The sequence below is a fragment of the Enhydra lutris genome, unplaced genomic scaffold, assembly GCF_002288905.1.
Source record: "Enhydra lutris kenyoni isolate GAN:26980312 unplaced genomic scaffold, ASM228890v2 scaffoldscaffold12, whole genome shotgun sequence".
Taxonomy (NCBI): domain Eukaryota; kingdom Metazoa; phylum Chordata; class Mammalia; order Carnivora; family Mustelidae; genus Enhydra; species Enhydra lutris.
In genome coordinates this window covers 43,259,030-43,285,943 of record NW_019154096.1, presented here as the reverse complement: position 1 = coordinate 43,285,943, position 26,914 = coordinate 43,259,030, and the positions used below count along the sequence as shown (strand labels likewise).

Below are 26,914 nucleotides of genomic sequence, written 5' to 3'. Positions count from 1 at the left end.
CATACTTGTCAAACTTGGGTGATTGGGAACGATTTTGCAAGTGTTTTGTAGTACGTCCTCCTCTCTTTTCTTTTTCTGTTTTAAGGCAGTCCATTTGCGGCTTGTGTTTCGCCCCACAGACAGGTGTGTGTGTGGATGTTACTGGGACTACTGGTGAGAAAGTCCGAGTAAGATCAGAATCTTATTATTTCTTTATTTGGGTGTGAAAGTCTTGAATGCCGTGAATCATGGAGGGTGAGATCTCTCTCTTGTAATTTCAGAACAAGGAACTTGCCTATAGTTTTGCACTATTAATTATGCTAGGTTGGGAGGATCCAAAGTGTGAAATAAAGCGGCTGGAGAGGCTGGTCTGCCTGGGAGACCTGCTCCGGACGCCCATCGGCATTCCTCCCTCCCTCACACGCCTCCCTGCTTCCTGCAGCTCCACTAGGACTCTACTTCTCCAGGGACGCTTACTGGGAGAAACTGTATGTGGACCAGCCAGCTGGCATGCCCCTGCTCTATGTCCACGCCCTGCGGGACGCCCCCGAGGAGGTGCCCAGCTTCCGCCTGGGCCAGCACCTCTACGGCATCGCCTACCGTGCGAGGCTGCAGGAGAACGACTGGATCCGCATCGAGGAGGACACGGGCCTTCTCTACCTTAACCGGAGCCTGGACCACAGCGCCTGGGAGAGGCTCAGCATCCGCAGTAAGGGAGCCGCCTGACCCCCCACCCCCACCCTGTCTTCTCCTCCCACAGCCCACGTCACACCCACACTGAGGCCCAAGAGGACACTTCCTGTGTGATCCCTGTGGCGTAAGGGTGAAGGGTGAAGTGAGGCTGGCCTGCATCTGTGTCCAGCCTGGCCAGGACACCAGGATGACTTTGGAGGCTGCTGATGACCCTTGGGCTTTCTGAGTCTGTTGAGATTTGGGAGAACCCCTGGAAAGGATCGGGTGCTCTCTCCAGGCTGGGCTTAGAAGCCTTTTCCATTTGGGAGAACAGGACTTAGGGTTACAAGAGAGGAGTTAAGTGGGGGGGCTAGAAAAATTGAAAAGTTTTGGTTGCGTGAGTGATCTGGAACTTTCTGGAGAAGTAGCAGTTCCATGGAAAGCTGGTCTTCCCATCAGCATCAAGCTGCCCATGGTACCCAGTGGGGACTCAGGCCTGGTGCCAGGGAGGAAAGTGGTATAGAAGGAAGACCTGGCCAGCCTCCTTAGAGCAGGGGTCAGAGCAGGGAGAAAACCACATGTGACCCTGATACTGGGAAGAGGAGCCGCTTTCTGCCTTATGGCACAAAATAGTGATCACACACACAATAGCTCCCCACCTCCAACCATCTCCTTCAAAGACATGGCCTCACCGCACACTCACACCAGCCCTGAACCCCCTCATGTGGGCGAGAGGCCCATGGCATGCTTATGAATGCAGAATGGGCAGCACTGCCCAGGAGGGCAGAATGACTGTGCCCCTGTCAGCCAAGGAAAGCCAAGGTCACATGACAGAGCCTGCCACAAGGGAACCCCAGTTCTGGAGGTGGCATCTCAGATGGATCTTGGTTCTGCTTGTACTTAGTTGCTGCTGTCTCCATCCCAATCCCCCATGGGGACCTTGAACTATGTTTCCGGGGGTAAAGGCTGAGTGGAGTTTGTCGAGGATCCATATTTCCTAGGGGGCTTGTTCTGTTCATCATGCACCTGTTAAGTCTAGTCAGGAGAAAAACCACATAGTAACTGGAACAGGGCAGTTTCATATAGAAAATGATTAGCTACAACCGGGGATTGAAGCACCAAGGGAGGGCTAAGAAGAAGCAGAATTCTGATGAATTCTGGGAGGAGCAAATGCAGGGTAGCAGCCACTACACTAGGGCTGAGGGAGAGGGCCCAGGAAGAGTACCCATCACTCTTGAAGAGAACCAGACCTTGTTGGAGAAATTCTCTCTAATGGAGTTTGCTGGAAATCCCCCCTCCAGGCACTCCGGAAGTCTGGCCGTGGGTGTGTCTCCACAGAGGCGTTCCAGGAGGACGGCCCCTGGAGGGCTGGGGAGCCCCGACATGCATAGGAGCCAGCCAGGGAAGTGCTCTACCTGGTTAGACCTGGGACTCAGGGCACCCCTCTGATGGGGGCAATGATGTGCTAGAGGCTGTTGGGGAGACGTGGGGGAACAATAGGGCCCAGCGCTCAGAGCACCTGAGGGAGTGGTATTTGAGCTGAGACCTGAATGACAAGAGAGGCGGGCCTGTGAGGCACCCCAGGCAGAGGGAGCAGAACCATGGGACCCTGAAGCAGAGACAGACCCCGGGTCTAGGGCAGTTCGGGGCAAGTGGAAGGTGACCAGCGAGAGTCGAGAGCCTAGTGGAGCCCTGTGGACAACGGAAGGGACTGGGCTTTACACCAGCCCTGGATCTCCTGCTTCTTCCCCATTCCACTCCCTGCCACCCGTGGGTGTGGCTGGTGCCCCACCAGGCCTGACTTCTCTCTCTGCAGATGGCGGCTTCCCCGTGCTCACCATCTACCTCCAGGTCTTCCTGGCATCTGCGTCCCTACGTGAGGGCGAGTGCCAGTGGCCAGGCTGTGCCCGGGTATACTTCTCCTTCATCAACACCTCCTTCCCGGCTTGCAGTTCCCTCAAACCCCGGGAGCTCTGCTTTCCCGAGACAGGCGTCTCCTTCCGCATCAGAGAGAACAGGCCTCCTGGCACCTTCCACCAATTCCGGCTGCTGCCTGTGCAATTCCTCTGCCCCAACATCAGCGTGTCCTATAGGCTCCTAGAAGGTGAGTGCTGGCTTCAGAGGCCCCCCCCCTCAGCGTCTGCTGTGTGCCAGGCACAGCCCTGCCAGCCCCTGACATGAGCCATCTGGTTTACTCACCACACACCACTCAATCATTCATTTAATATTCCAGAAATATTTCTAGTGTGTCTTTCATGAACCAAGTACTGTTCTAGGGGCTAAGGGTGTGACCATGAACTAAACAAGTCAAAATCCTGCCTGCCTGGAGCCTCCATTCCCCTGGGGTGGCCTCTGGAACATGCTATTTGGGAAGTAAAGTTCCCAGGATGTGGAGTGGTGGAGACCGCAGTCTTCTGTCTCATGGCTGAGGAAGGGAGTGCTGGAGCAAAGGTGGGAGGGCACCAGGCAAGCTGGGCTAGCCCCGTAAAGATCACTGCGGTGGGACCCCTGGTAGCTGGGGTGGGGAGAGCAGAGGCCCATGAAGACAGAGAAGTTCCTGAGGTTTCCCCTTCAGGGGCTGGGGGAGTCATGGAAGGCTTGTAGGGGGCGGCAAAGACAAGCCCTCACTTACCTTTAAAGGATTATTCTGGCTGCCATGCTAGGAATGATTTGGTACAGGGCAGCGTAGCATAGCAGCAAGGAAACAGGAGGCTGGGAAATCCCTGAGCAGCAGGCTGGAAACTGAAAGAAGGGTGAAAGCCACAAGGCAGCAAGGAGCAGGTGCCTTCCGGGCATATATTGAAAGAAGATCCAGCAGGATTTCTCAATGTGTTGGCTGTGAGTGTTGAGGGAAAGAGGGGAGCCCGCGTGGTTCCAGGATTCTGCCTCAGCAGCTACAAGAGCAGCCGACCTGGCCACACAATGGCCGTGGGGAGACCGGCCAAGGGCGGGCCAGAGGATGAAGCCCAGTGGAGGTGAGAGAAGGCATCTGAGCAGCCCCATGACAGGAGGCGCCCCCGAAATACTCAGAAGCAAAGAACTAGAACAGAGAAGGTAGGCTGCAGTGGAACCTGGATTCACACCACGTTTATCTCACACACACATGGTAATGACATTGAAGAAAATCTCCATGAAGTAAGAAAAGGAGCCATGCACTCCCCCAGCATCCTCACCTTTGCCCTGCAGCGGGGAGGGATACGTGTCTTTGGGCAAGATTGTCAGCCAAACATCAGGTTCAGCAGGCTGCCCTTCCTCAAGAAGATTACCTCATTAAATTTGGTTGGGCATGGTTTTGTAACCATAAACAACAGAGAGAAACATTATATGATAAGCATTTCCCATAGGTAATCCACATGTAATACATGGCTAGGGAGGGACGTTTGCCTTCTCCCACGGTTGGCTGTGGGGGACGGTCAGTGTTGACCTTCAAGCTGTCAGCATTCCCCTTTTCTGAGTTATTCCTGGAGGATGAATTTCAGGGCAGGCTCGGGTTGAAAAGTGTGCTATTGTCACTGGTCCTCCCCTCAGCAGGTTGTGGGAAGATACACCAGTCACTGCCCACACCACAGGGCCTGGTGAGGAGCAGGCCTGTTAGCCTTCATCTAGCCTATCTTCTGGTGAGGAAACAGGCACAGAGAGGTGGGACAACCAGTCTGGGATAGCACAGCCAGGAGGTGTAAAGCAGGGTGCAACGAAGGCAGTTGGAAATATTTGTGTGTTAACTTCAGATTACCCACTAAATGCCCACCATGTTTGTTTTCAGATGGTGGAATAGTGGCCTTATTTCTCACATTCTCTAAAATGAGCATATATTATTTCCATAATTTTAAAATTGCCTGTTTTTTTCAAAAGCCAGCCAATGCTGGGGGCTGGATCTCTGGGCCTGCAGCCTGGCTGAGCTGGTGTTCCGGCCCTCCCACCCTACCCATCCCCACCAAGAGAGGCAAGGTTAGGGAAGAGATGGGAGCAGCCCTCCCTAGGTCATCAGAGTGAGGACGTGAGGCAGGCCTTCTGGTTCCCTGAGCTTCCCCCATCAGCACTAGTGAAACTGGGAGGCCCAGGTAAGCTCATTAGTGCACGGCCATCACTGCAAACCAATGCTTGGAGCTCTGTGCCCCCTCCCCTTCCAATTTGGAGCCAAAGAAGAGCTCGGCAGGGCCATCCTACTCCCCTACTCTGACCTGCCAGAGGCCATCCTCCCCTGCAGCCACTCCTGGCAGGCCCCTTGAAAAAGACAGCTCACCCTGCTCCCTGGCGCGGGAGTCACACTGGGGTTCCTGGTCTGCTTGGTGTGTAGGTGAGAATCTGCCCTTCCACTGCGCCCCGGACAGCCTGGAGGTGAGCACACGCTGGGCCCTGGACCGTGAGCTGCGAGAGAAATACGAGCTGGTGGCCGCGTGCACGGTGCACATCGGCGCGCACAAGGAGCAGGTGGTGATGGTGCCCTTCCCTGTGACCGTGTACGATGAGGACGACTCGGCGCCCACCTTCCTCGGGGGCTTGGACACCGCCAGCGCTGTGGTGGAGTTCAAGAGGAAGGAGGTGCCTGTTTACCACCGCTGTGCTTGTCTGTTGTCTGTGTCTGTCTGTTGTGTGTCTGCCACTCTGGCCACCATTTATTCCTTGGTCTACCCAGCTGTTCGTCTAGCCATCCGGCCATACAGTTGAACATCCCTCCAGCTATTTGTCTTTCATTTGTCTGCCCAGCTATGTGTTGGGGCTGTCTGTCTGTCTCCAGGGTAGCTGAGGAGGAGAGGGGAGGTCAGTCCAGCTGGCCCCTGACAAGTGTCCGGGGACCCTGGATGCCTAGCACGTGTCTGACCAGGCTGGCAAGGCCAAGGACGTGCATCAGGTTCCAGGGCACACCTGCCGCTGCGTGTGGGTACAGCGGTGCTGCCCCCAGGAGGGGACAGCTTCCAGGAGAGCCCTCCCTCCCTCTGCTGTCAGCGTTCACAGGAAAGTCCAGAGACTCAGGGAGGGTGGAGGCTGGCCGCCGCGCAGTGGCTTCAGCTGGGATCGCCCAGCACAGCCCCGCCCACCTCGGCCCACCCCGGGCTCTGGTCCGCGTAGGTGGAGCGTGACTGCCACCTGCTGGGCCTTGGGCCGTCCTGCAGCCCGCCGGCCAGGGGTGCAATGGCAGATACGTGGTTTTACCTGGGTCTCTGGACACCCCTGGTGCTAGTTTGGTGGATGGGCGGGCGGGAGGAAAGCACATCTCATTGGTAAAGATCGCATAAGCTAGAAAGGGCTACCTCGGGGTGACAACAAGGAGTCTGGTCCGTGACAAAAGCAGAGATGCACTGTGACTGCTCAGAACTTTCCTTGTGATCCCCTCCAGCCTGGTATACAAGTGTTTGGAGAATGTTCTGGTGGACACCAAGGCTTGGATCTGGCTTTGCCATCTATCACTATGTGACAGTGAGCTGACTCGACCCTGTGGGGCCCAGCTTGCTGTTCTCTGTGGGACCTGGTGAAGCACATCAGCAGAGCCCCTGGTCATCTGCTTTAATCCATCCTTACAGGAAGCATGTAGGTGCTTATCATACCTGAGGCACAGGGGAGGCACAGGGGCGGCCCAGGGAGGGCAACTGGGCCAGACTGGCATGGGATCCCACAGGAACACTAACATAGGCCAGTCTGTCCCTGGAGCCAGCTCTGACTGCACACCCTCGGTCCACCTGTGGGACGGGTGTTCTCCTGAGGTCCCAGCCTGCAGGGTCTCTGCAGAGTCCCTCTCACCAATTCTGACTGGCATCCACTGTTTTCCTTAGGGCACCGTGGTGGCCACAATACGTGTCTTCGACGCAGACGTGGTGCCGGCCTCTGGGGAGCTGCTGAGGCGGTACACAAGCACACTACTGCCAGGGGACACCTGGGCCCTGCAGACTTTCCGCATCGAGCACTCACCCAACGAGACCTTGGCCCAGGCTAATGGCAGCTTCGTGCGGGCAACTGTGCATGACTACAGTAAGAGGGGCTGGGCCTGGCCTGGCTGGGCCCCCTAGGGAGCCAGCAGCCCACTGCTCTCCTAGCACCCTACACCCACAGACACTTGTCCTGGCGTTCCAAGCCCCAGGCTGCAGAGGCTTCCACTCCACCCAACCCTTCCTTGTCTCTAATGGGCTCACCTTGGCCACTTGGTGGGTTTTTATAGGGTTTCTTCTTTCCCTGAACTGCCTCCTAGCAGACCTTGGTAGGGCCGTACCACACTTCCCATGCTGACTATGCCAGGGCTCAGTGCCCACTACAAACACAGATGTCATTGCCTAAAGCCTTCTTCTGGCCTCTGCTTTGCAATCCCCAAGGGACCCAAGTGCCTGGGGATTATTTCTCCCTTGTCCCCACAGCCCTCTACTAACAGGGGTTAGTATACACCAGCAGCTCTGTGTGTTTGAGCCAGAGGATTCTGCACAGATTGTCCTGCCTGGCTTTTGGAATGTACCGCAGGACTGAGCTCCAGGGGCCCACTTTGCTCACCTGCGGGATGGGGCACCTTCATCAGCTGCCTTGCCTCCCCTACCCTCCTGCCCATGTTTTCTGGGATCACCTTCCAAATACCTGACTGGCACTTGAATTCTTGATTTGGGATCTGCTTCTGAGAGATTCCAGAATCGCTGGTACTGTTACCCCTTTCTGCCTGGACCGATCCTGTTTGTTTCTCATCCTCCCCACCCCCACTGAGGCTTTGAGGGTCTCCTTACCTGTATAAGAGAAAATCTCATCTCTGCCAGGCACTCTCATTCCATACACCACGTGTACCCAAACCTCCTCATGCCTGTCCTTCCGTCTCTGCAAAACTAGAACCATAGCACAACACACAGCAGGTACAGAGGTGGGCAGGCTCTGGGCACTGGGGTTCTGTGCAGTCCAGGGCTCCACTGGAGGCTGTGACTGTTGGGATAGTTCTCTGGGGGAGTGGAGGCCAGCATAGTCTTCCCGAGGCCTCAGTGATGATAGATTTTTATCTCATGTATATGCACATACATACCACACACACACACACACACACACACCATACACACAGGTGATCTCCCAGCTGAGAAGGCTTCTCTCAGCATCCATCTCAGCACAGCAGCCAACATTTAAACAGTGGTTCCAACTCAGCCCCACCTGCCAAGTCTGTGGTCCACATGGCCCAAGTGTGAAGTCTGTGTTTGCACACGTGTGTATTTGTGCCAGATGTGTGGCTGGGAGGAGGCACGCAGCGGCTTGGGCAGTGGTCCCAGGCCCCTAAGCAACAAAGCAATCATCACCATGTTCCCCCTCCCCCACAGGGCTGGTTCTCAACCGGAGCCTCCCCATCTCGGAGAGCCGCTCCCTGCAGCTGGCTGTGCTGGTCAATGACTCGGACTTCCAGGGCCCCGGCGAGGGCGTCCTCCGCCTCCATTTCAACGTGACCGTTCTGCCTGTCAGCCTGCACTTACCCAGCGCCTACTCCTTCACTATGAGCAGGCAGGCCCGCCGCTTTGCCCAGGTGAGCCCACAACCCAATGCCTGCCTGGCAGGGGGCACGGAGAGGTGGAAGACCCCCAGGGTGGGGCACTCCATTTAACAGATTGCAGGCAGGGCTGGGGATGAGAGACACTCCTTCTGGCCTAACCAGTACACGGAGTGGCCCCGGGGAGCCACAGGCACAGGGCCAGGGAAGCTGGGGCCATGGCGAAGCTGGCAGAGTCATGGGCAGGGTTGGTGGGCTCCATGGGCCTCTCGTTTGCCCTTTGCTTTCTTGGTATCTTTAAAGCGTGTTTCATCCTAACATAAGAGCAGTGCCAGTTAAGTCTACATATGGGGACCTAGAAAGATGTTCCTGGTGGATTTTTAAGTGAAAAGTTGTTTGTAAAAAGACTGGCCTCACGCAGCTCCCAGTGTTCGAAAACAAGTTTTCGGTGACGGAATATAGAAGTATGTAAATGCGGGCATCAGTCAGCAGTGGCGCCCTCTGCGGGGAAAGGTGGGGAACGCTTCCTCTTTGCCTTCTGCAAGTGCGTTTACTAGAGCTTATCTTGGCATCTGTTGTTGGTAAATAACAATTAGAAGTGGAAAATAAGAATTAGAAGTGGAAAAAACGTGAAGTAGTAAGTATTAGCAGAGAGGACTGATTCTTCTCGCCATATCAACTAGCGCTTAGCATTTTGGTAGTTTTTTCTAGAGCACTTCTCTTAAGGACTTTTGTGATTTTATTTGGAATTGCGGCATGCATTGGGCTTCACATACTGCTTGTTCCAATAGGGCAGCTTCAGGTACGTCCTCTTCAGAAGGTCACACTTAGGGCCTTCTCCATTTGTCCCAGTTCCTGTGTTTGGTTCCCATGCCCCCTCCACTCCTGACAGCCACCCAGGTCCCGCACACAAAGGACCCCACCCTTGGACACATCGAAGCTCCCTGACCTGCCACAAAAGGTCTTTCATGGAGGTAGAGGCCAAGGATGGTGGGAGGTGACAAGGCAGAGGGGCCCTAAGGGTGTCCAAGGGGGTATTGAATGGGAGCAAACACTGCAGGAGATGTGTCACCTGTACCCCAAAACACTCAAAAGATCACAGGGACCTGAGTCCCAATCCAGCCTCAGACTTGCTGTGACCTTTCACCCCCGCTCCCCAGTCTTCGTAACTGCAAATTGAGGTTAGTGACCGTGGGCAGTTTGGAGGCGCCTATGGGAGAGTGGAAGCAAGCGTCTTTATGGGACGTGCTGGGACATCCGGGAGGTGGTTTGGTTGTGGTGTCAGGCCTGGGTGTGGAGGAGCCTGGCTCTGCCCTCGGCCTGAGCAAGGCTGAGCAAGGCCCCTGCTCCGGAGCCTCACCTGCCCCACCCCTACCCTCTGCCCGCCCACAACTTGACTAGTCAGATTTTCTGGCTTCAAGCCACCGACACTCTCATTCTAACTCAAGTAGCCAAAGGATAAAAAGGAGAGTTCCAGCTGCCCAGTTCCGGGCCCCAGCAATGGCACGGCCAGCCTGGCATCCCCCAGAGAAGCATCCTGTCTTTCCCAGGGCTCCCAGCAAGACTCCCAGGCAGGCCCCTTGGGGCTCAGGTGAGACAGGCAGCGATGCTGCATGAAATCACTTGGCCCCAGTGCGAAGCTCTGCCTGCCCGGGCAGGGATTCTAGGCAGGGTGTGGGGTACCCAGCCCCGTGCACTGAGGATGGTAACTGGTGGTCCCCAGAATAATACTGGCCTGGCCAGAGGCAGCGAGGGAAGTGAGCAGGAGGGACCGAATGGGTTTTCCTGCCTAAATGAGTGAGTGAGTGAAAAATGAGCTGGGGATGTAGGCTCCTCTCAAGGTGGTCACTAGACCCAACCTTGGTGCCCTGTGTTCTTTTGCCTCTGGCTCCCAGGAGCTGGGGTGGGCGGTGGTATGATGGGCAGGGCAGGGCCCGGCAGGGGGAAGGATCTGCAGGTTCCAGGGATGTGGAAGACCAGGACTTGGTGGTGGGGGGCGGGGGGAGGTCTGTCATCCCTGGACCCAGTAGGGAGCTGCTCCAGGACTCGGACTACCCAGAAACCCTGCCAGCCCCCATCACAGGCTGGAGCAGCACCCGGCTGAGGCGTTCCCTGTGCCCCGTGCCTAGATTGGGAAAGTCTGCGTGGACAACTGCCAGGAGTTCAGTGGCATCCACGTGCAGTACAAGCTGCAGCTCTCCAGCGCCAACTGCAGCGTCCTGGGGGTGGTCACCTCCGCTGAGGACACCACGGGAACCCTGTTTGTGAATGACACGGAAGCCCTGCAGCGGCCTGATTGCTCTCAACTCCAGTACACAGTGGTGGCCGCCGACCGGCCAAGCCGCAGGCAGACCCAGGCCCCACTGGTCGTCACCGTGGAGGGGACATGTGAGTGCCAGGGCCCCGTGGAGGGTCGGGACAGGCAGGGTGTGGCTGAGCCACGGGCTTCCCCCACACAGAAGGGGCCGCACCCTGCTCCCTTCACCTCGTGGCAGCGTCCCTGAGCCTGAGTCTCCTTCCCTGTCAAGTGAGAATCGCAGTGCACCCTGCATAGCCGGGCTGGGAGGGTGACATGGAGAAAGTTTAAAGCAGCGTAGCCCAAAGGGACCGCATAGTCAATGGTCGCTACTCCCCACCACCGCTGCTAATCCATTCTGTACGCGCACCTGCTTTAGGGCTGCCAGAGAAAATATGAGATCTTGGCTAAATTTAAACTTCAGGTAAGCAACAAGCAACTTTGTGCTATAAGTATGTCCCACATAGCCTTTGCAGTCTCTTAGAAGACAATCTTCCACGGGTGTCCATGCAGTGTTAGGGACACAGTCACGTAAAGTAAGTATTCACTGTTTACCTGAAATCCAGGTTTAACTGGGCCTGTGTGTTTTGGGCTGAGTCTAGGCACTAGCCTGTTCATATCCTCCCTCCACACTTACCCCAGCCGAGTAGTGCCCCCCTTGCCGTGACTGCGGTGACAGCCCTCTTCCTTAGTGGGTCCCATCACTGCCCCATGCCCTGGTGCTCAGGCACCCCCACCCCTCTGGGCTCACCCAGGAGAGGAGCTTGGCCAGTGCTTCCCTCTGCCCCCGGACGCTGGCGGGACACGAGGTCCAGGCCAGCCCCTGTAACCAGCTTTCTGCCATCCGCAGATGTGGCCGAGGAACCAGGCTGCCCCCTGTCCTGTGCAGTCAGCAAGAGGCGGCCTGAGTGTGAGGAGTGTGGCGGCCTGGGCTCTCTGACGGGCAGATGTGAGTGGAGACAGGGAGACGGCAAAGGTAGGCCTCACGCAGAGCCAGGGGCCAGCAGCCAGGCTGTCGAAAGGGGTAATGGTGGCTGAGTAGAAACGGGGTCCTTGTGGGCCCTGCCGGCCACAGTGATGGCCCTCCGCTCTCCACATCTGTTGTCCAGAGCCTGGTCCTCCTCTGTAGTACCTGATGTTGAGAGAGGCTGCGCGAGGGTGCAGAGTAGGGGAAGCACGAGGACGCTCAGGCTCTTCGTCACTGTGGGACCACAGGTCCCTTCGGGTTTTGGGAATCCCTGGGCCAAAGTTGGGGTGTGCAAGGAAAAGAGAGGCTCTGCCTGGGAGGTCCCAGGCCAGGACTTGTGGCCCCAGACAGCAGGGCTGGGGCATAGACAGTAGCAAGTCCAAGCTATGCCTACCGCAAGGATCCCACTCATAGATTCTCGGCTCGGGCCTCAGTTTGCTCCTCCGGAGGGGGGCAGGATTGGCCGGGGAGGCCCCGGAGTGCTGCCCTTCTGGCTCTGGCCATCTGACCAGAGCGGGTGCTCCTGCGTGGCAGTGACCGGCCTGCTGTGTGTTCCAGGAATCACCAGGAACTTCTCCACCTGCTCCCCCAGCGTCAAGACCTGCCCCGACGGCCACTGTGATGCTGTGGAGAGCAGAAACGTCAACATCTGTCCCCAGGACTGCCTCCGTAAGCAACCACTGGGCCTGCAAGTTCAAGAGCCGGACGTGGGTAGGCGGAGCCAGTGGGGGAAGCTTGGACCCCCACCCGCACTTCAGCCAGACCAGCATCATTCCCGAGTTTTATGTGCAGAGACTTTTTTCTAACATTTCGTTTGAACAAAGGGTTCTGCCGCATCCAAACTGTGGAGACTGGTGCCCTGACCCACTGTCCTCTGTCTCCCTGGCCAACTCACACAGCACATCTCCCAAGCCCTGATTCTCCCAGCTCCCTGCTGCCCCTTCTCTGCTCTGTGAAGTAACCATGTGTGAACCTTGGCAAGGGTCCTGCACAACTTGTGTGTTCCTCCTCCTACCTGCTGAGGCCAGGGACCTGAATCAGGGCAGACTGTGCTGATTCCTGCCCAAGAGACCCAGATTCCAGAGCTCACTGCCCTCCCTGGGCCTGAGCATGCTGACATCCTGTGGGGAGGGACCTCTCATGCTTCTGCCTGGGTGGTCCTGGTTTGTGTGGTCACACCAGGAGGCTTAGTGGGCTGCCTCTGTCCCCAGGGGGCGGCAGCATCATTGGTGGGCACGAGCCAGGGGAGCGCTGGGGGATAAAAGCTGGCTTCGGTATCTGCAACTGTTTCCCCGAAGAGAAGAAGTGCTTCTGTGAACCTGAAGACAGCCAGGGTGAGTCGGTGGGGGGCACTGCTGGGGTCACAGGCAGAGAAGGTCTCCCCACACCTCTCTGAGCCCCAGTGAGTGAAGGAAGGCAGGTAAAACCCAGGAGACCCTCTTCCTTCCCTCTGGGCCTCGGTTCCTCAATCTGTGCAGACAGGTCTAGGTCAGAGCCTCCACAGAGCAACTTCCTGCCCAAAGTTCTATGAGAAAGGTTGGGCTGGAAAGTTCTTCCGCCAAATAACTCAGCATCAACTCAGATGGTCCCGGTGCAGGGCCTTCTCTGGGCCCATGGCAGTGCCTGGCTGGAACCCCGCCCTCCCAGCCAGAGCCTGCGGGTGTGCCTTCTGGGCCAGCAGGTGCCAAGGGCAAGGGCCTGTGCACCTGGGGAGATTTCCTGCCTGAGCCCAAGGACGGTTCTCACGTATTTGAGCGATTGCTGCATGACACTAGGTCCAGAGTCACTTTCCTTCCCTCTCCCAGTTTTATGAAGAAAATACAAAACACATGGAGCACATGGGGGGACTCTGCCTCCCCGCCAGCACTCTAGGGCCAGCTGGCTTCGGTGCAGCGTTCCACAGCTGGTGTTTCCCAGACGCACACTGCCTCTGCTGTGTGACCTCAGGCCAGCTGCTTAAACTTTCTGGGTCTCTTGGCCCTTGTGGAGGAGGCTGACCACAGACTCTGTAGCGAAAACCTTCGGCACAGTCCCTGCCAAACGGTGGGTACCATGTGAGTGTGTGCATTGCTCTCACATCCCACCACCCGCAGCACTTGCTGGCGGCTCAGTCTGCCACGGCAGACCCCCAGTGGTGGGCACCGGGGCACCCTCCCAGGAGTGCCGTTCCTCATGGCCACCCCTGCCCGCAGACCCACTGTGTGATGAGCTGTGCCGCACGGTGATCGCGGCAGCCGTGCTCTTCTCCTTCATCGTATCCATGCTGCTCTCCACCTTCTGCATCCACCGCTACCACAAGAATGCCCACAAGCCGCCCATCGCCTCTGCCGAGATGACTTTCCGCCGGCCGGCCCAGGCCTTCCCGGTCAGCTACTCCTCGTCGGGCGCCCGCCGGCCCTCCCTGGACTCCATGGAGAACCAGGTCTCTGTGGACGCCTTTAAGATCCCGGTGAGGCTCCAAGCCCGGCCTGGGCCTGGGAGGCAGCTCTCCTGGAGGCCCTGCAGGGGGCGCCGGCCTCTGGCCTGAGGAAGCAAGGAGGTGTGGGGAGGGGCACCCAGGGCTCGGGGTGCTGTGTGTCGTGGAGCCCACAAGCAGCTTGTGCACCCTCGCCCACCAGGAAGACGCTCTGAGCAGCCCTTCCAGGGAAGGTAGGCGGGCAGAGGGCTGTCCGGGGCCCCGGGAAGTTCAGCAGAGTGGAGAGTGCCAGGGGCTGATTCAGCTGGACTGACATTTGGGACGGTGGGCCGCACCATACCTGATAGGGAACCGTCCTGTGGAAGCCCCAAGGATGGGAGGAGGCCCTGAGGAAGACTCGATTTTATTCTCAGAGGACGGGGCCCCAGGGCTTGGGGGTTCAGCAGAGGAGGCCCCTATTCGGCTTTCGTTCCTGTAGACTGCTCTGTTGGGGAGTCTCTGGGGTGTGTACAAGAGTAGGAGCCCCGTGAGGAGGCACCACTCTCCTCATCCAGGCAGAAGGCAGCGGCAGGCAGGGGCTAGGCCAGGGTGGCAGCGGTGGGGAGGGGAGTTCACTTGCGGAGGGGAGAAAGGGCTACCATGGGGCCCCTGGGCCAGCTGCGGCAGAGGCTGGCCCCAGGATATGTAACCAGCCCTCTGACAGAGAGGCCGGCCAGCACCAGCAGGCTCCCAATCCCCCTTCTCCATGGGAGGGCCTGGGCCTACAGTTACCCTGTGCTCCCTGGGGCCTCCTGGCTAGGGCTCCCCTCCCTGCGCCCTGCTTCTTCTGTGTCCCTGTGGGCAACTGCTAGGGAGCGGGAAGCCAGGTTCTAAGAGGGACTGAGAGGAGAGGTTTGTGTGAGCAGAAGCTCCACCTCCAGGGCCTGGCAGAAGCACGGTCCCTTGGCAGGCGCCTCCAACCAGAAAGCTCAGGAGTCACTGGGCCTTTGGCAGTACCCAACCAGGGCTGGGAGGCGGCCACAGTTTGTAGGAGGAGCCACCCAAGGGTGCTCACCCCTTAGGGTCGGTCTGGGCCGTGGGAGCCATTCCCTCCCATGGTAGACCCCACGGCCTCTCTCTGAGCTTTCCTAGTTCCAGTCACTCAGCAGACAGGGTCTGTGACCCCTGTCCTGGGTACCATCTCAGCCTCCGCAGCAGGCCTCTGGGCTGAGCCATTTGATTGCTTTATAAACCCAGGCAGTTTGTGGCGGGGTCCCAGGAAGGGCAGTGCTGGTGGGTGTTCATGCAGGGGGACACGCACTGCCATCGGCCAATGTCACCTTGGACCCTCTGCACAGAGAAGCCAGAGCCCAGCCTGAGGCCCAAGGGCTCCGCCGACTGGCTCTGAGTCCACGCTGCTCAACTGCTTGACCTTAGTTGTCTCTTATATGAAGTAGGGAGAACTTTTCACATCTTTTAAGAAGATCAAATCAGTGCAGTCTGCACAGGCTCAGCGCCGTTTCCACGTGCAGTGAATTCTTTTCCAGGGCAGGGCGGAGGTGAGGACGCCAGGGTAACCACAATAATGCTCGAACCCGAGACACAGTGCTGAGAGGAGGTTGCCTCTGCCCACGAGGTGCGCACACACCTGTACTTGGGTGTTGGGAAGCACGGCTGGGCTCGGCAGGGGCCATCTGTGGGGGTCAGAGCAGCGCCCCCAGGCCACCCACATCCAGCTGCAGGGAGAGTTGGGGCAATGGATGCCTGGTGCTGGCATAGGAGGGGAGGTCCAGGACAGGCTTTGGTATCCCCAGTCAAGAGTTCAAGGATGTGGGGCCAGGCTGGGGCCTGGGAAGCTGTCCCAGAGTCGTCTCAAGTGGTATTCCAGTGGGAAGGCAGGGTGGGTAGAGGGTAGCATGATGGCAAGTGGGTGCGAGTTCAGGGAAACGGCCAGTCCCATGACAGGACCAGCTCCTTCCACGGGTCAGGAGGGAGGTTCCCAACTACCACTGTGGTACATTTTCTGAGGCAGTACATGGGGAAGTCTCCTTGGACACTTGCATCCATAGCTGGGGGTCCTGGGCAGCTTGGGCCTCTGGTGCCAATAGAGTCCTCTTGGGGCTCCTTTGGATCTCTGGGGAGGACAGACTGGGGCCTGGTCTGTAGGACATCAGTGGCTTGTGGGCCTGGTGTCCAAAGCGGAGGCAGCACCAGGAAGCTTGGGCTCAGCTCCCAGGGAAGAGGCCACACTCCCATGTGAACCCCACCCCCGCCACACACACACACCGGGGACTAAGTAAGCCCTGAATTCCTTGTTTGAGAGATGAGGACATGGGCCTGGGATGGCTGAGGGCATGTTCAGTAAACCGGCGACAAGCAAGGGTCCAGGTATCCAGTGTCAAGGCCATTCTGTGGCAACAGCTATCTTCCCATAAGGTGCAGGATCCTGCCCTCAGTGCAGGGGCATGCCCATTGCCCACTAGGTCAGGTGGCAGTGGTTTGCACACTGGAGCTTGTCCACTGGGGCTCATTGATGGGTCTTGTCATCTTCTTTTCCTCTTACCCTCACCAACTTTCTCCCTTCTCCTCTTCTTTCCCTTCTTTCAACCCCACATAGGAGGATCCAAAGTGGGAATTCCCCCGGAAGAACTTGGTTCTTGGAAAAACTCTGGGAGAAGGCGAATTTGGAAAAGTGGTTAAAGCAACAGCCTTCCGGCTTAAAGGCAAAGCAGGGTACACAACTGTGGCTGTGAAGATGCTAAAAGGTACCTGTCCAGGCAGTGTGCACAGGTGGCTCTCTAGGATCCCTGAGGGCTGGATGGAGCCACCCTGAAAACCAGAGTGCTGGCAGCCAGCCCGGGGCTTTCTAAAGAGCCCCCCCACCATTCCTATTCTTGAGTGGCTGCATTCGGGAGACCCCTGCTATGGATGACATGGGCCAGGGTGATCCCTGGAGAAAAAGGGCAAAAGGACTTTCCTCATTTGGAAGGTTCTAGAGTGGTGCTGCTTCTGCACCAATGTTGGGTAAAGATCGGAGTTTTTAAAAAATTAAAAGCCCTTTTGGTCTTGAACTGACAGCTCTCCCACCCTAGTCTGCCCCACTCATTCCTCTCAGCCAAGTGCCTGTGGGGTCCTGGTGAAGAAGCCACTGTAAGGACTGTCCCCTGTCCCTGGGGGCCTTGCCTGGCCCAATCCCTGGCAGCCCCCAGTGGGTCTGCCCCACCTCTGTGACGAGTCGTGCCACAATTCTGGCCCTAAATGAGCACATAATCACCCACACACATACTGTCACTGGTGTTTCTGAGCAGAGACTGGGTGGACGGCCCTCTGCCGTGGCCAGACCCTGGTTCACATGGACCAAGGGCCCAGTGGCCATGCAGTGGGCACAAGTCGGCCAGTGCAACACTCTGGGCTACACTGTGCAGGGTGCTTCTGATGCTTACCTAGGCTGTCAGAATGGGGTCTCTCCATCTGCCCTGAGGTGCCAGGCACTAAGGGGGTCCACTGAGACCATCCTCCAGGCCACTATATGTGGGTTCCTACACCCTCTCCCCCAGCTGTCCTCTCTCTTCCAGAGAAGCATGTGGTCAGAGGAGGCGATGAGGTACTGTTCAGCAGTGGGCTGTGGGGCAGCTGCCCTAGGAGGCCTATGCAGCCCCCGCTTCTGGCTGCATACCCCTCTCATCAGGCTTCAGCTCCTGGTGGATGCCCAGGCACAGCTCTGTCCCCGCCCACCGCAGGATGCATGTGTTCAGCGTGGCAGGAGGCCACCTCTGTGAAGTCCTATCATTCCCAGCTTTCTCCAGAGCCTCACCCTCCTGTTGAGTGCTTGGTCATCAAGGGTTTTAGGACATGAGATAGTCCTCTTACCTTCCAGAAGGTAAGAGATGGCAATTGCAGAGAAATAGTACCACATACATACACAGCCTGGTCCCAGGAGGGTTTTTGTGGAAAGACCCTACTGATGTGGAAGTTGCCTGCTGGGGGTTATTATTCCCTGGGGGCAGATGAGGCCGCTGTTGACTATCCTACAGGCTAAGAGACGCCCCAAGCAGCAGGGTCCTTGGGGACCTTGTCTAAACCTGGGTAGGCTATCTAGGAAGGAGATAACCAGGGTCTGTGCAGACCTACCTTGTGGGTCCAGTGACCCAGACTGTTCACAGAAGGGGCTTCTAGAAGGGATTGCTGCTCAACTCGCTGTGTTTATGTGCATTTCAGAGAACGCCTCCCCAAGTGAGCTGCGGGACCTGCTGTCAGAGTTCAACCTCCTGAAGCAGGTCAACCACCCGCATGTCATCAAGCTGTATGGGGCCTGCAGCCAGGATGGTAAGGCCAGCCAAAGAACAGGCAGCTACCCAGTGCAGGCCGGGGGTTCTGGGCTCCTTTACTCCTCCTCCTTCCCCTTCCTTGCCCTCTGTGGCTCTGGCCCCCACCTGGAGCATGTCTCCTCCCTTGTTGGTGAAAGGACCAGGAAGGGCTGCTGCAGGAGTGCTGGTGTGAGGCCTTCACTCTGAGCGTGCTCCCTGGGCGGGCTGCAGCTGCTCCAAGTTCTCTGGTGGCATCCTGGTTTCTCAGGACCCTATTCCAGGTGGAGCCCAGGGCAGGGAGCTCTAGAAACAGGTGATGCGTCCTGGGCACCTCCTGGGGACTAGGCGTGCCATGACCTCCAAGTGACCACTGCCCCAACCCTGCACGGTGAAGGCACTGTCACCCTTTCTCACATAAGGACACAGGAGATTGGCCTGGTCTGTGCAACACAAGGGCCTCTCGCCGTTATGTGTGCATGTGTGCATAGATGTGCGTGCCGCGGGTACGAGAGGACAGGTGCACCAGGGAGAGGGCAGCAAGGACGCTGGTCGGCACCAGCAGGACTCCAGGCTGGGTCTGGGACAAGACGGCAGCTTCAGAGATGCTGAGGGCTGGGAGCAGGGAGGAAGCGTTATGTGAGGCTTCTCATCCTCCGCCTGCATCAGCCATCCCCAGCCCGAGCTGCAGCAGGGCCGAGGGTGTAGAAAGACACGACATCCGAGCAGCAGGGGCGTGCCTCCCAGGGGAGCGCTGTGTACAGTGGCCAACTGCCCTGGTGGATTGTGCTCAACCACCCAGGGAGCCTGCTTTAACATGCGCAGTGCAAGGAGAGCAAGCCATGCACGAGTGAGCCGGGACTGAAACACGTAACTCCCGCTACATGGCGCCCAGGCCACTGGCCAGAACGGGGCTGTATCCTTCTGCCCACTTCTGGCAGGGTGGAGAGCCCGCCTGAGGACCCTGCAGCCTCCTTCCCTGCTCCCAGAGCTGGCCCGACTTCTGACGGCCCAGGACCGTGCAGACAGCCAGCTCACAGCCCCCTCTCGCCCCCCAGGGCCGCTCTTCCTCATTGTGGAGTACGCCAAGTATGGCTCCCTGCGGGGCTTCCTCCGGGAGAGCCGCAAGGCTGGCCCGGGCGACGTGGGCAGCGGGGGCAGCCGCAGCTCCAGCTACCTGGACAGCCCCGGGGAGCGGGCCCTGACCATGGGCGACCTCATCTCCTTCGCCTGGCAGATCTCTCGGGGGATGCGGTACCTGGCGGAGATGAAGGTGTGTGCCGCGCCCTCCCGGGCCCCCACTGCCTGTGATGGGGGCCCAGGCTACAGGGCTCCCTGCTGTTGTCTTCCTCGCAGCTTGTCCATCGGGACTTGGCAGCCAGAAACGTTCTGGTAGCCGAGGGGCGGAAGATGAAGATTTCAGATTTCGGCCTGTCCCGAGATGTTTATGAAGAGGATTCCTATGTGAAGAGGAGCAAGGTACCAGGTCCCCTGGGGTGGGTGGCCCAGGGCTCCCAGGTAGGGTGGAGGGCAGGGGGCAGGGTTCCCACAGTGGGTGGGGCAGAGCCCTTAGAATGCCAGGGGAGTGGAGAGCAGAGTCTTAGCGTTTGACCTTCTAGCCCTCAACTTCAAATTCTTCCCTGATTCCTGGGTCCCCAGAGACCCAGCTCAGGGCTCACCCTGGGTCTGTTTCTTCTCTTCCTAAGGGCCACACCCAACCTTACAGGGCACCCACTGGGGAGCTAGGACCCCGCAGCCTCTCTTGGTTTTAATCACCACGCTTTTGAAGGTCACCTAGTGCTGTGGAAATGATAGTTGTCTCCGCAGTGAGACAGGGTCTTGCTTCTACAAGGTGAAATGTCCCCTGTTCCCTCTGTGTAGCTTTAGCTCTTCACTCAAAGGAGACTGAAGTCAATACAGCTGAGCGTGACAGTCATTCTGAGGCAGAAAGGAATGAACCAGTTTATGGGTGGGGGTTCCTCTGGGCCGGGGGCCTGGGAACCCCCGACGGGGTGAGTTTGGAAAGCTCATAGGGAGGCCCTGGAGACGGAGTCCAGAAACACGGCATGCGGTTCTCAGACGCTTTCTCCAAACCTCTGAAATAGGTGGACTGGGGCCCTTCTGGGGAAGTCTGCTTCGCTGTGTCATCCAGTTCCCTGTGGCCCTCGTCCTAACCCTCCTAGTTCCACTGCTCTGTCGGTCACTCCCCTGTAGCCTCCTTGTGACAGACCAGACAGGACCACTCACGGGCTGTTCAAGAGCCACGGCTGACTGGCCTTCAGAACAGACACTGCTCAAAACAACATACAAAAGACCACTTGTGTAGCCCTCAGATCTGCTGTAAGGGGCCCGGAGAAGCCCCACGTCGCCACAGGCTGTGAGGTTGAGGTTTCGTTTCTTCTGGGGTTTCTGTTGCAACGGCATCTCTCAGAACTGCTGAAGGGGAAGTGGAGAGGGGCTGCTTTCCGCTCCGTGCAGGGGTGTGAACAAAGTCTTCCTACTTCCTGCTCTCGGTCCCCTGAGAACAGCCCATGTCATGGAGCAAGGAAGTGCAGGTGTCTACGCACGAGAGCCCGAGCGGCAGGTAGTGTTGTTACAAACATTGCCCCAGAAAATCACACTTCATTAAGGATGTAAACGCTAAAGAATGCTTTAAAGAAAAAGAAATTACAGGACATGTTGCATCAAAATGCAATGCACGCATTTTTGGTTGATTTTTGTCCTAAGACTTACCTACTCAAAAACCCTTCCTCGAGTTGTGTTGGAAAGCGTCCATTAGGTGTGGCCCCAGCACCTCTACAGTGGGACACTGTCTCGGAGGATGCTAGCAGGACTCAGGAACAAAGTGATAGGTAAAAAAAAAAAAAAAAAAGCAGCCCCAAGGCATGGAAACAGATTTCTTCCCTCAGGCCTTCTCGGAAGAGATTTTAGTGTTTTGTGTCAGAAGTCCCCAAGATGGAAACACTGGAAGTTGGTTTCCCAAACTCATTCACCCTCAGAAAGGGGGAGATCTTCTGGATGGCGATCTTGGCCCACATGTTGGACATCACCACCCAGGGCAACCTAGAGCCCTCTGGACATGGCCATAGGGAGGCCTGACATGGGCACGGTGGTGATTCCTTCTGTTTCTTCTCACTAGAGATGTGGTGCGTGCAAGGATGCCCTGCGTAGCTATGAGCAGGCCAGCTGACTCCCTCCAGCATCTCAGCCATGCCTGAGAGACCCAGATTAGAATCAGAGCCCCTCTGAGGCCGTGCTGCCAATTCTGCATCTGGACGCACTCTGGATGGCATTACTCAGCATCCCTCCAAAGCTGGAAATGCCTGGGACACGGCCTCACCCTCCTCCACACCTCCCACCCCTGGTTCCCAGGGCGTCAGAGTGTTGTTAATGCCTTTCCTTCATTCCCTTTTTAGGGTCGGATTCCAGTCAAATGGATGGCAATTGAGTCTCTTTTCGATCACATCTACACCACCCAAAGCGACGTGTAAGTGTGGGTGTTGCCTTCCTGGGGTCGAGGTTACATACACGGTGCGCCTTGAGGCCTCTCTGGGCAGCTTGGCTGGGGAACAAGTGCCTGTTGGCTCACACCAACTATCTGCGATGACCCCCCCACCCAAGCTGAGCGGGCTTCGTGTATTCGTTCAGCAAATGGCAGGGGCCCACATGGTGGTTCTGAGAGTCACAGTGGAACGCATGAGAGCTGAGAGCAGGGAACTGCAAATTCCGCTGATTGCTCCCCTTCCCAGCCCCTCCCTCTCTACTCTGGGCACCTTAGTGCCACCCAGGCCCAGCCAAACAGTTCGCCTCTGGGGACCTGAGCGTGGGCTGGGCTCAGGCAAGTTCCGCTGGGAGTGGAATGGTCCCCACCCACAGGTAGGCTGGCCTTGAGTGAGTTGATAGGCGGGTGTGTCCGTTACTGCTCAAAGATGGGAACCAAAACTTAGCCTTCCAGGTCAAACACAAGACTTGATAGTTTTCAAAAACACAACAGACTCATTTCTGAATGTTGTGCCATCCATAGAAACGCATGTCTTGAATACTGTGGGCTGGGGAAAGGCAGTGCCTGAGCAGTTCTAAACAGCTGTGTTCAGATGACGTAAAGCCAACTGTAGACTGTTGGAAAATGCAGAGAAAAGGGTAATGAAGCCACTGAAAGTCACTTGGATCCCACTGCCCCTAAGTAACTCCTGCCAGTCCTGGCATACATGGACCTTCTAGTGTTTTCCGTGGTGTGCCGGTATATACTTCCTATTGCTCTAAGTGGGCTCATGTGATAATGCTGTTTTGTGATACGATTTTGTTCCCACTTCATAGTAAATTTTCCCTCACAGTTAGATATTTCTCATAGCAGTGCCTTTTCTCTTCTAAGATTTTATGAAAGTTTCCAAGCCCACAGGAAAGGTGAAGGAATTGTGCGGGCAACCCTGTGTCCCATGGCCTAGGTCTCCATCTCGAGTGTTGCTGTATATGTTCTGCTGCCCTGTGCTGTCTCTGATGGTTTGGCGCGTCGCCACAGGGCCAGCCAAGTACCCCTTGTCGGTGCGAGGCCCAAGCCCAGATAGTGGCTTCATGGGGCTTCAGCACTGCAGGCATGAAAGCTGGGTGGTCAGATGGCTTCTTCCCCGCCCCATTCCACACCTGTCCATGCAGTCAGGCCTTGGCTGGCTCTTTGCCCTGGGGCTGATTGGGTCAACAGCTGCTGGGAGGAGGGACGTCTGGCCTGCTGAGCCTAGTATGGCCTCTCACCGGTCATCTCGCTTCCCTTAGGTGGTCCTTTGGTGTCCTGCTATGGGAGATTGTGACTCTAGGGGGCAACCCCTACCCCGGGATTCCTCCAGAGCGGCTCTTCAACCTTCTAAAGACAGGCTACCGGATGGAGAGGCCTGACAACTGCAGTGAGGAGATGTGAGCAGGCTTTGCTTTGGCCCATACTCCCCTCCCTCCCTGTGCCTGAGCAGCCCTGGGCACAGGGTGAACTGGGTGGTGGGTAACAATAGGTCAGAGCACGCCAAGGCAGAAGTCAGAGAATTACCGTTGGGCACGATGGCAGATGCTGGGGACCCTGATTCTGCTGGGGGCTGAGTATGCTTCCTGGGACCAGGGTTGGGGTGGTGGGGAGACATGGAGGATGGAGAGTAGGGCCAATGAGAAGTAGTAGGAAGGATCAAAGGGTTCTTCAGGCCCAGGGAGCAGATTAAGCCCAAGGCCTATCCCCACAGGACCCTTGGGGAGGGGCAGGTAATTTAGAATGACCTTAGGGGGTGCGTGTTGGGGAGTGCCCGCGTGGAGGCACAGAGTTCGTCAGGGGTCAGGCAAGAAGACCTGGCACTGCCGCCCAAGAGCACCTTCACATACAGTGATTCCAGCAGATGCTTCTCAGAGGACAGGCTGATAACACATGAGAACGGGGCCATCACAGGCAGAAACGTGCTAGTCATTCATTCCACAAAATCCGTTGTGCACCTGCCACACGCCTGGCTCGGGGCTAGGTGTGGAAGTGCAAGGGTGAGCAGGTGCCATCCCCCTGGGTGGCCTGAGCTGGCAGCCGGCTGGCCCAGCGCACAGCCACATAGCAGCCCGGGGGCCCAGCACCTGTGCCAGGGACCCAGGGAAATGGGGAAGTGAGGAAGGCAGCAGACAGAGGTGTAACTGGCAGAAGTTTCGTTTGTCTATTTCTACAACCAGTCATATCTTCTAAGAGTTTGAAAGACTGGCATTGCTCCCTCAGCCACCGTAGTGGGTATGGCATCCTCTCAGCTGTTTATCAAGATCTCTGAAAGGAAAGTGAAGACAAATCTCTCTCAAGGGAGAGGAGGAGACTCAGAAGATGCTGGACCACAGCACCAAGCACCCTGAGCGCCTAGTGACCCCTCAGATCCTGGCCCAGCTCAGAGAACAATGTCAGCGAGCAGAGACGGCTTTGGGGTTTGAGAACAGAGCCGTCTGGGCCCAGGGCATGGTGCCAGGTGCAGCGGCTGTGGTTGGGCAGTCCTTGCTGGGTCGTAACTGCCCACCCGTGCTTCCCACCAGGTACGGCCTAATGCTACAGTGCTGGAAGCAGGAACCGGACAAGAGGCCGGTGTTTGCTGACATCAGCAAAGACCTGGAGAAGATGATGGTTAAGAACAGAGTGAGTACCTGGAGCCAATTGCTGGTGTTGGCCATCTGTCGGCTGAACAGGGCAGTGGGGGGACTCCCGCCTCACCCCAGTTCTATGGAGTTCCCAGAGCAGGGGCAGAGCAGGTCTGCGTAAAGGGAGGTGGCCACGCTGTCTCCCGAGGGCAGCTAGCATCTGAACCCTTCTCCTTGAACCGGGCTCCTTCTCAAATCATAAAGAAACCCAGATTCTTCCCTTTGTACTTCGAAAGTACTCTCCACCAATAGGTTTGAGAGGCAAATCTTCAAGGTCAAAATAATTTTTAATAACAGAACATGAGAGAGTAGAGTTGAAGTGGGTATCCTAAATTCAAATGCCGTGAGGGGCTCAGTGGGTGGTTGGAAGTAGCTAGGGAGTGGTGGGGACTGTGGCAGCCGGGAGCACGCCAGCCCCTCTGAAGGACCCCTCACTGTAGCCACACACAGTCTAGAGGAAGAGGAGTGTCAGAGTGTCAGGTCTTCTGAATTTTAAAGGATATTTATGTTAAGTTTTCCAATCTCTAATGTTAATAACTCATTTAAATTTCCAAAAGCTCAGTCTAGTCCAAATAAAGCATCTCTGGGAGCCTAGATTCAGCCCATGTACCTCCAGCCTATAACTCTGTAGGTAAATGAGAAAGCCAACAAGTTTCAGCTAATATTTATTGAGCAACTGCTCAATATTCGGTGCCGTATTTGGTCTCAGATGCTGGGAATACAAGTAAACAAGACAGGCACAGATCTTGCTTTCAGGGTTTCATCTTCGCACTGACACATTTACTAGAAGTTGGCATTTCTTCATACACAAAAACAAAGGTGCACAGTGTAGAATGCTTGTAATAAAACCTAACATCAGTGTACATCATCAGTGTACCACTTCGGCCAAGCCTCCAGATCCTGGGAACACAGGCTTCCCTTAAATAAAAATAATAGGTGATACCATGAGAACCAGCCTTCCTAGGATAGAACTGAGAAACAGCCAGGAAAATGCTAGAACTGTTCTTGACACATTTAACCAGGGTGGCGGCAGGGGCAGGCACTGGGAAATCATCAGGCTTAGGAGCTGAAGCCCATAGCAGCACCCTATGGCCAGCCCACATCGACAACTACAGATTTCTGGCCCTGATGTGCTGTTCTAGATGGTAGGGGTCCTCAGAGGAAAGCTGAAAAGTGTCCAGCACATCAGAGATGCTTCCTGGTCCTCCCACATGAGTAACGGGCTGCAGTGAGCTCTCCCGGAGCCTCGGGTTTGGTAAACAGGCCAGTTCTCCCGTGCTGGGTGTGGTACCCCCTTCATGCTGCAGAGGTAGCACTAAGGCAACAAAGGAGTCCATTTCTGCCCTTCAAGAAGGTGAATTTCTAGAGGGAGCAATGAGGGCTGTGGAGCAGGGCCAGCAAAGCAGAGGCTGGGAGAGGGGCTGTCTGGCCAGGGCTCAGGTATCGCAGAGAGGCTAGTAAGCCAGCACAGCGTGGGACTCAACCAGGCCTTCTGCCTTTGGGCGGGGAGGGGGTGGGGGCAAGTCCACCTGTAAGTGGGGTGACCGGCCATCTGTCTCTTCCAGGACTACTTGGACTTGGCCGCGTCCACCCCATCTGACTCCCTGCTTTACGACGACGGCCTCTCGGAGGAGGAGACGCCCCTGGTGGACTGTAATAGCGCTCCCCTCCCTCGAGCCCTCCCCTCCACGTGGATTGAAAACAAACTCTATGGTAGAATTTCACATGCATTTACTAGATTCTAGCAACATCGTTCCTCTCTGCACTATCCTTAACTCTCTGTAATGCTTTTTAAGAGTGTTTCTGGTCTGAATGAAACCAAAGTTCCCTCTGAACCTTTTTATTTGTAAATGTCTGACTTTGCATCCGTTTACATTCAGGCATTTTTGAAACTATGTTTGTTTGTTTGGTTTTTTTTTAAAGGATGTGAAAATAAGTATAATGACCACTACTGCCCAGCCACTTAGGATTATGGAGAAGAAAGAGAGCTGGGCAGAACTCTCAGGGGATATTGAGAAAATGATAAATAAGTCATTTCTGGGGTGGGGAGGTATCAAGTCATAATACTTCTTATTTAACTACTGGAATAAATTTACCCGATGTGGGGAGGCATTTAATTGAGACAGGAGGAACCAGTTGCCACCCTGACTGCATTGAGGGCACAGACCCCACGTGGACGGGTAGGTGGCTCTCAGAGGCCACTCAGTACTGGGAAGCAGTGGCCAACCCAGTCCGAGCCACCCTGACTGCATTGAGGGCACAGACCCCACGTGGACGGGTAGGTGGCTCTCAGAGGCCACTCAGTACTGGGAAGCAGTGGCCAACCCAGTCCGAGCCCCGCCCACATGCCCACGGCCAGGGAGGATACGTGCAGACTCCTGTTTTCACATCCTTTGCATCACACACTGTCCTAACAGTTGTCACTTACAAAGTCAGTGCTAAAAGCTGGAGCAAATGCTTTTGAAAGAACGTAGTCTGTGGTGCTGTGGTCTTGCAATGGACAGTAAATACGGTTCTTGCCAAAACTCCTTCTTTTGTCTTTAATTAAATACTTGAAAATTTTTGTGTTTTCTAACTTAATCATTGACTGTTTTTAAATCTGGGAGTTTGAAACATTTTTCGGCCGAGATTGTTCCTTTTGCATGCCTCCTGAGTCACTGATTCCTTGCTGGCTTTGGGTCTAGTGCTACACGCCATTTGTCCTGCCGACGCTGTGGGGCTCGCCCGT

General features: G+C 56.4%; 1 protein-coding gene across 1 annotated transcript; it reads left to right on the top strand.

Moving 5' to 3' along the window:
• The first annotated feature begins 227 nt into the window (after positions 1 to 227).
• LOC111145007 (ret proto-oncogene) lies at positions 228 to 26,664 on the top strand. The gene is made up of 19 exons (XM_022499637.1): positions 228 to 234; positions 422 to 688; positions 2,468 to 2,755; positions 4,949 to 5,193; positions 6,423 to 6,618; positions 7,926 to 8,125; positions 10,219 to 10,477; positions 11,236 to 11,361; positions 11,911 to 12,021; positions 12,564 to 12,686; positions 13,545 to 13,801; positions 16,365 to 16,512; positions 17,966 to 18,073; positions 19,110 to 19,324; positions 19,408 to 19,530; positions 21,468 to 21,538; positions 22,822 to 22,959; positions 24,085 to 24,184; positions 25,752 to 26,664. The coding sequence occupies exons 1-19, from the start codon at positions 228 to 230 to the stop codon at positions 25,929 to 25,931; spliced, it is 3,162 nt and encodes a 1,053-aa protein (XP_022355345.1). The 3' UTR covers positions 25,932 to 26,664.
• The last annotated feature ends 250 nt before the right edge of the window (positions 26,665 to 26,914 follow it).

What these genes read in the sequence shown, in the direction of transcription:
- LOC111145007 (XM_022499637.1), top strand. An exon ending in GTCCTATAGGCTCCTAGAAG is followed by an intron (nt 2,756 to 4,948) that starts GTGAGTGCTGGC and finishes CTTGGTGTGTAG; the next exon opens with GTGAGAATCTGCCCTTCCAC. An exon ending in GAGACAGGGAGACGGCAAAG is followed by an intron (nt 11,362 to 11,910) that starts GTAGGCCTCACG and finishes TGTGTGTTCCAG; the next exon opens with GAATCACCAGGAACTTCTCC.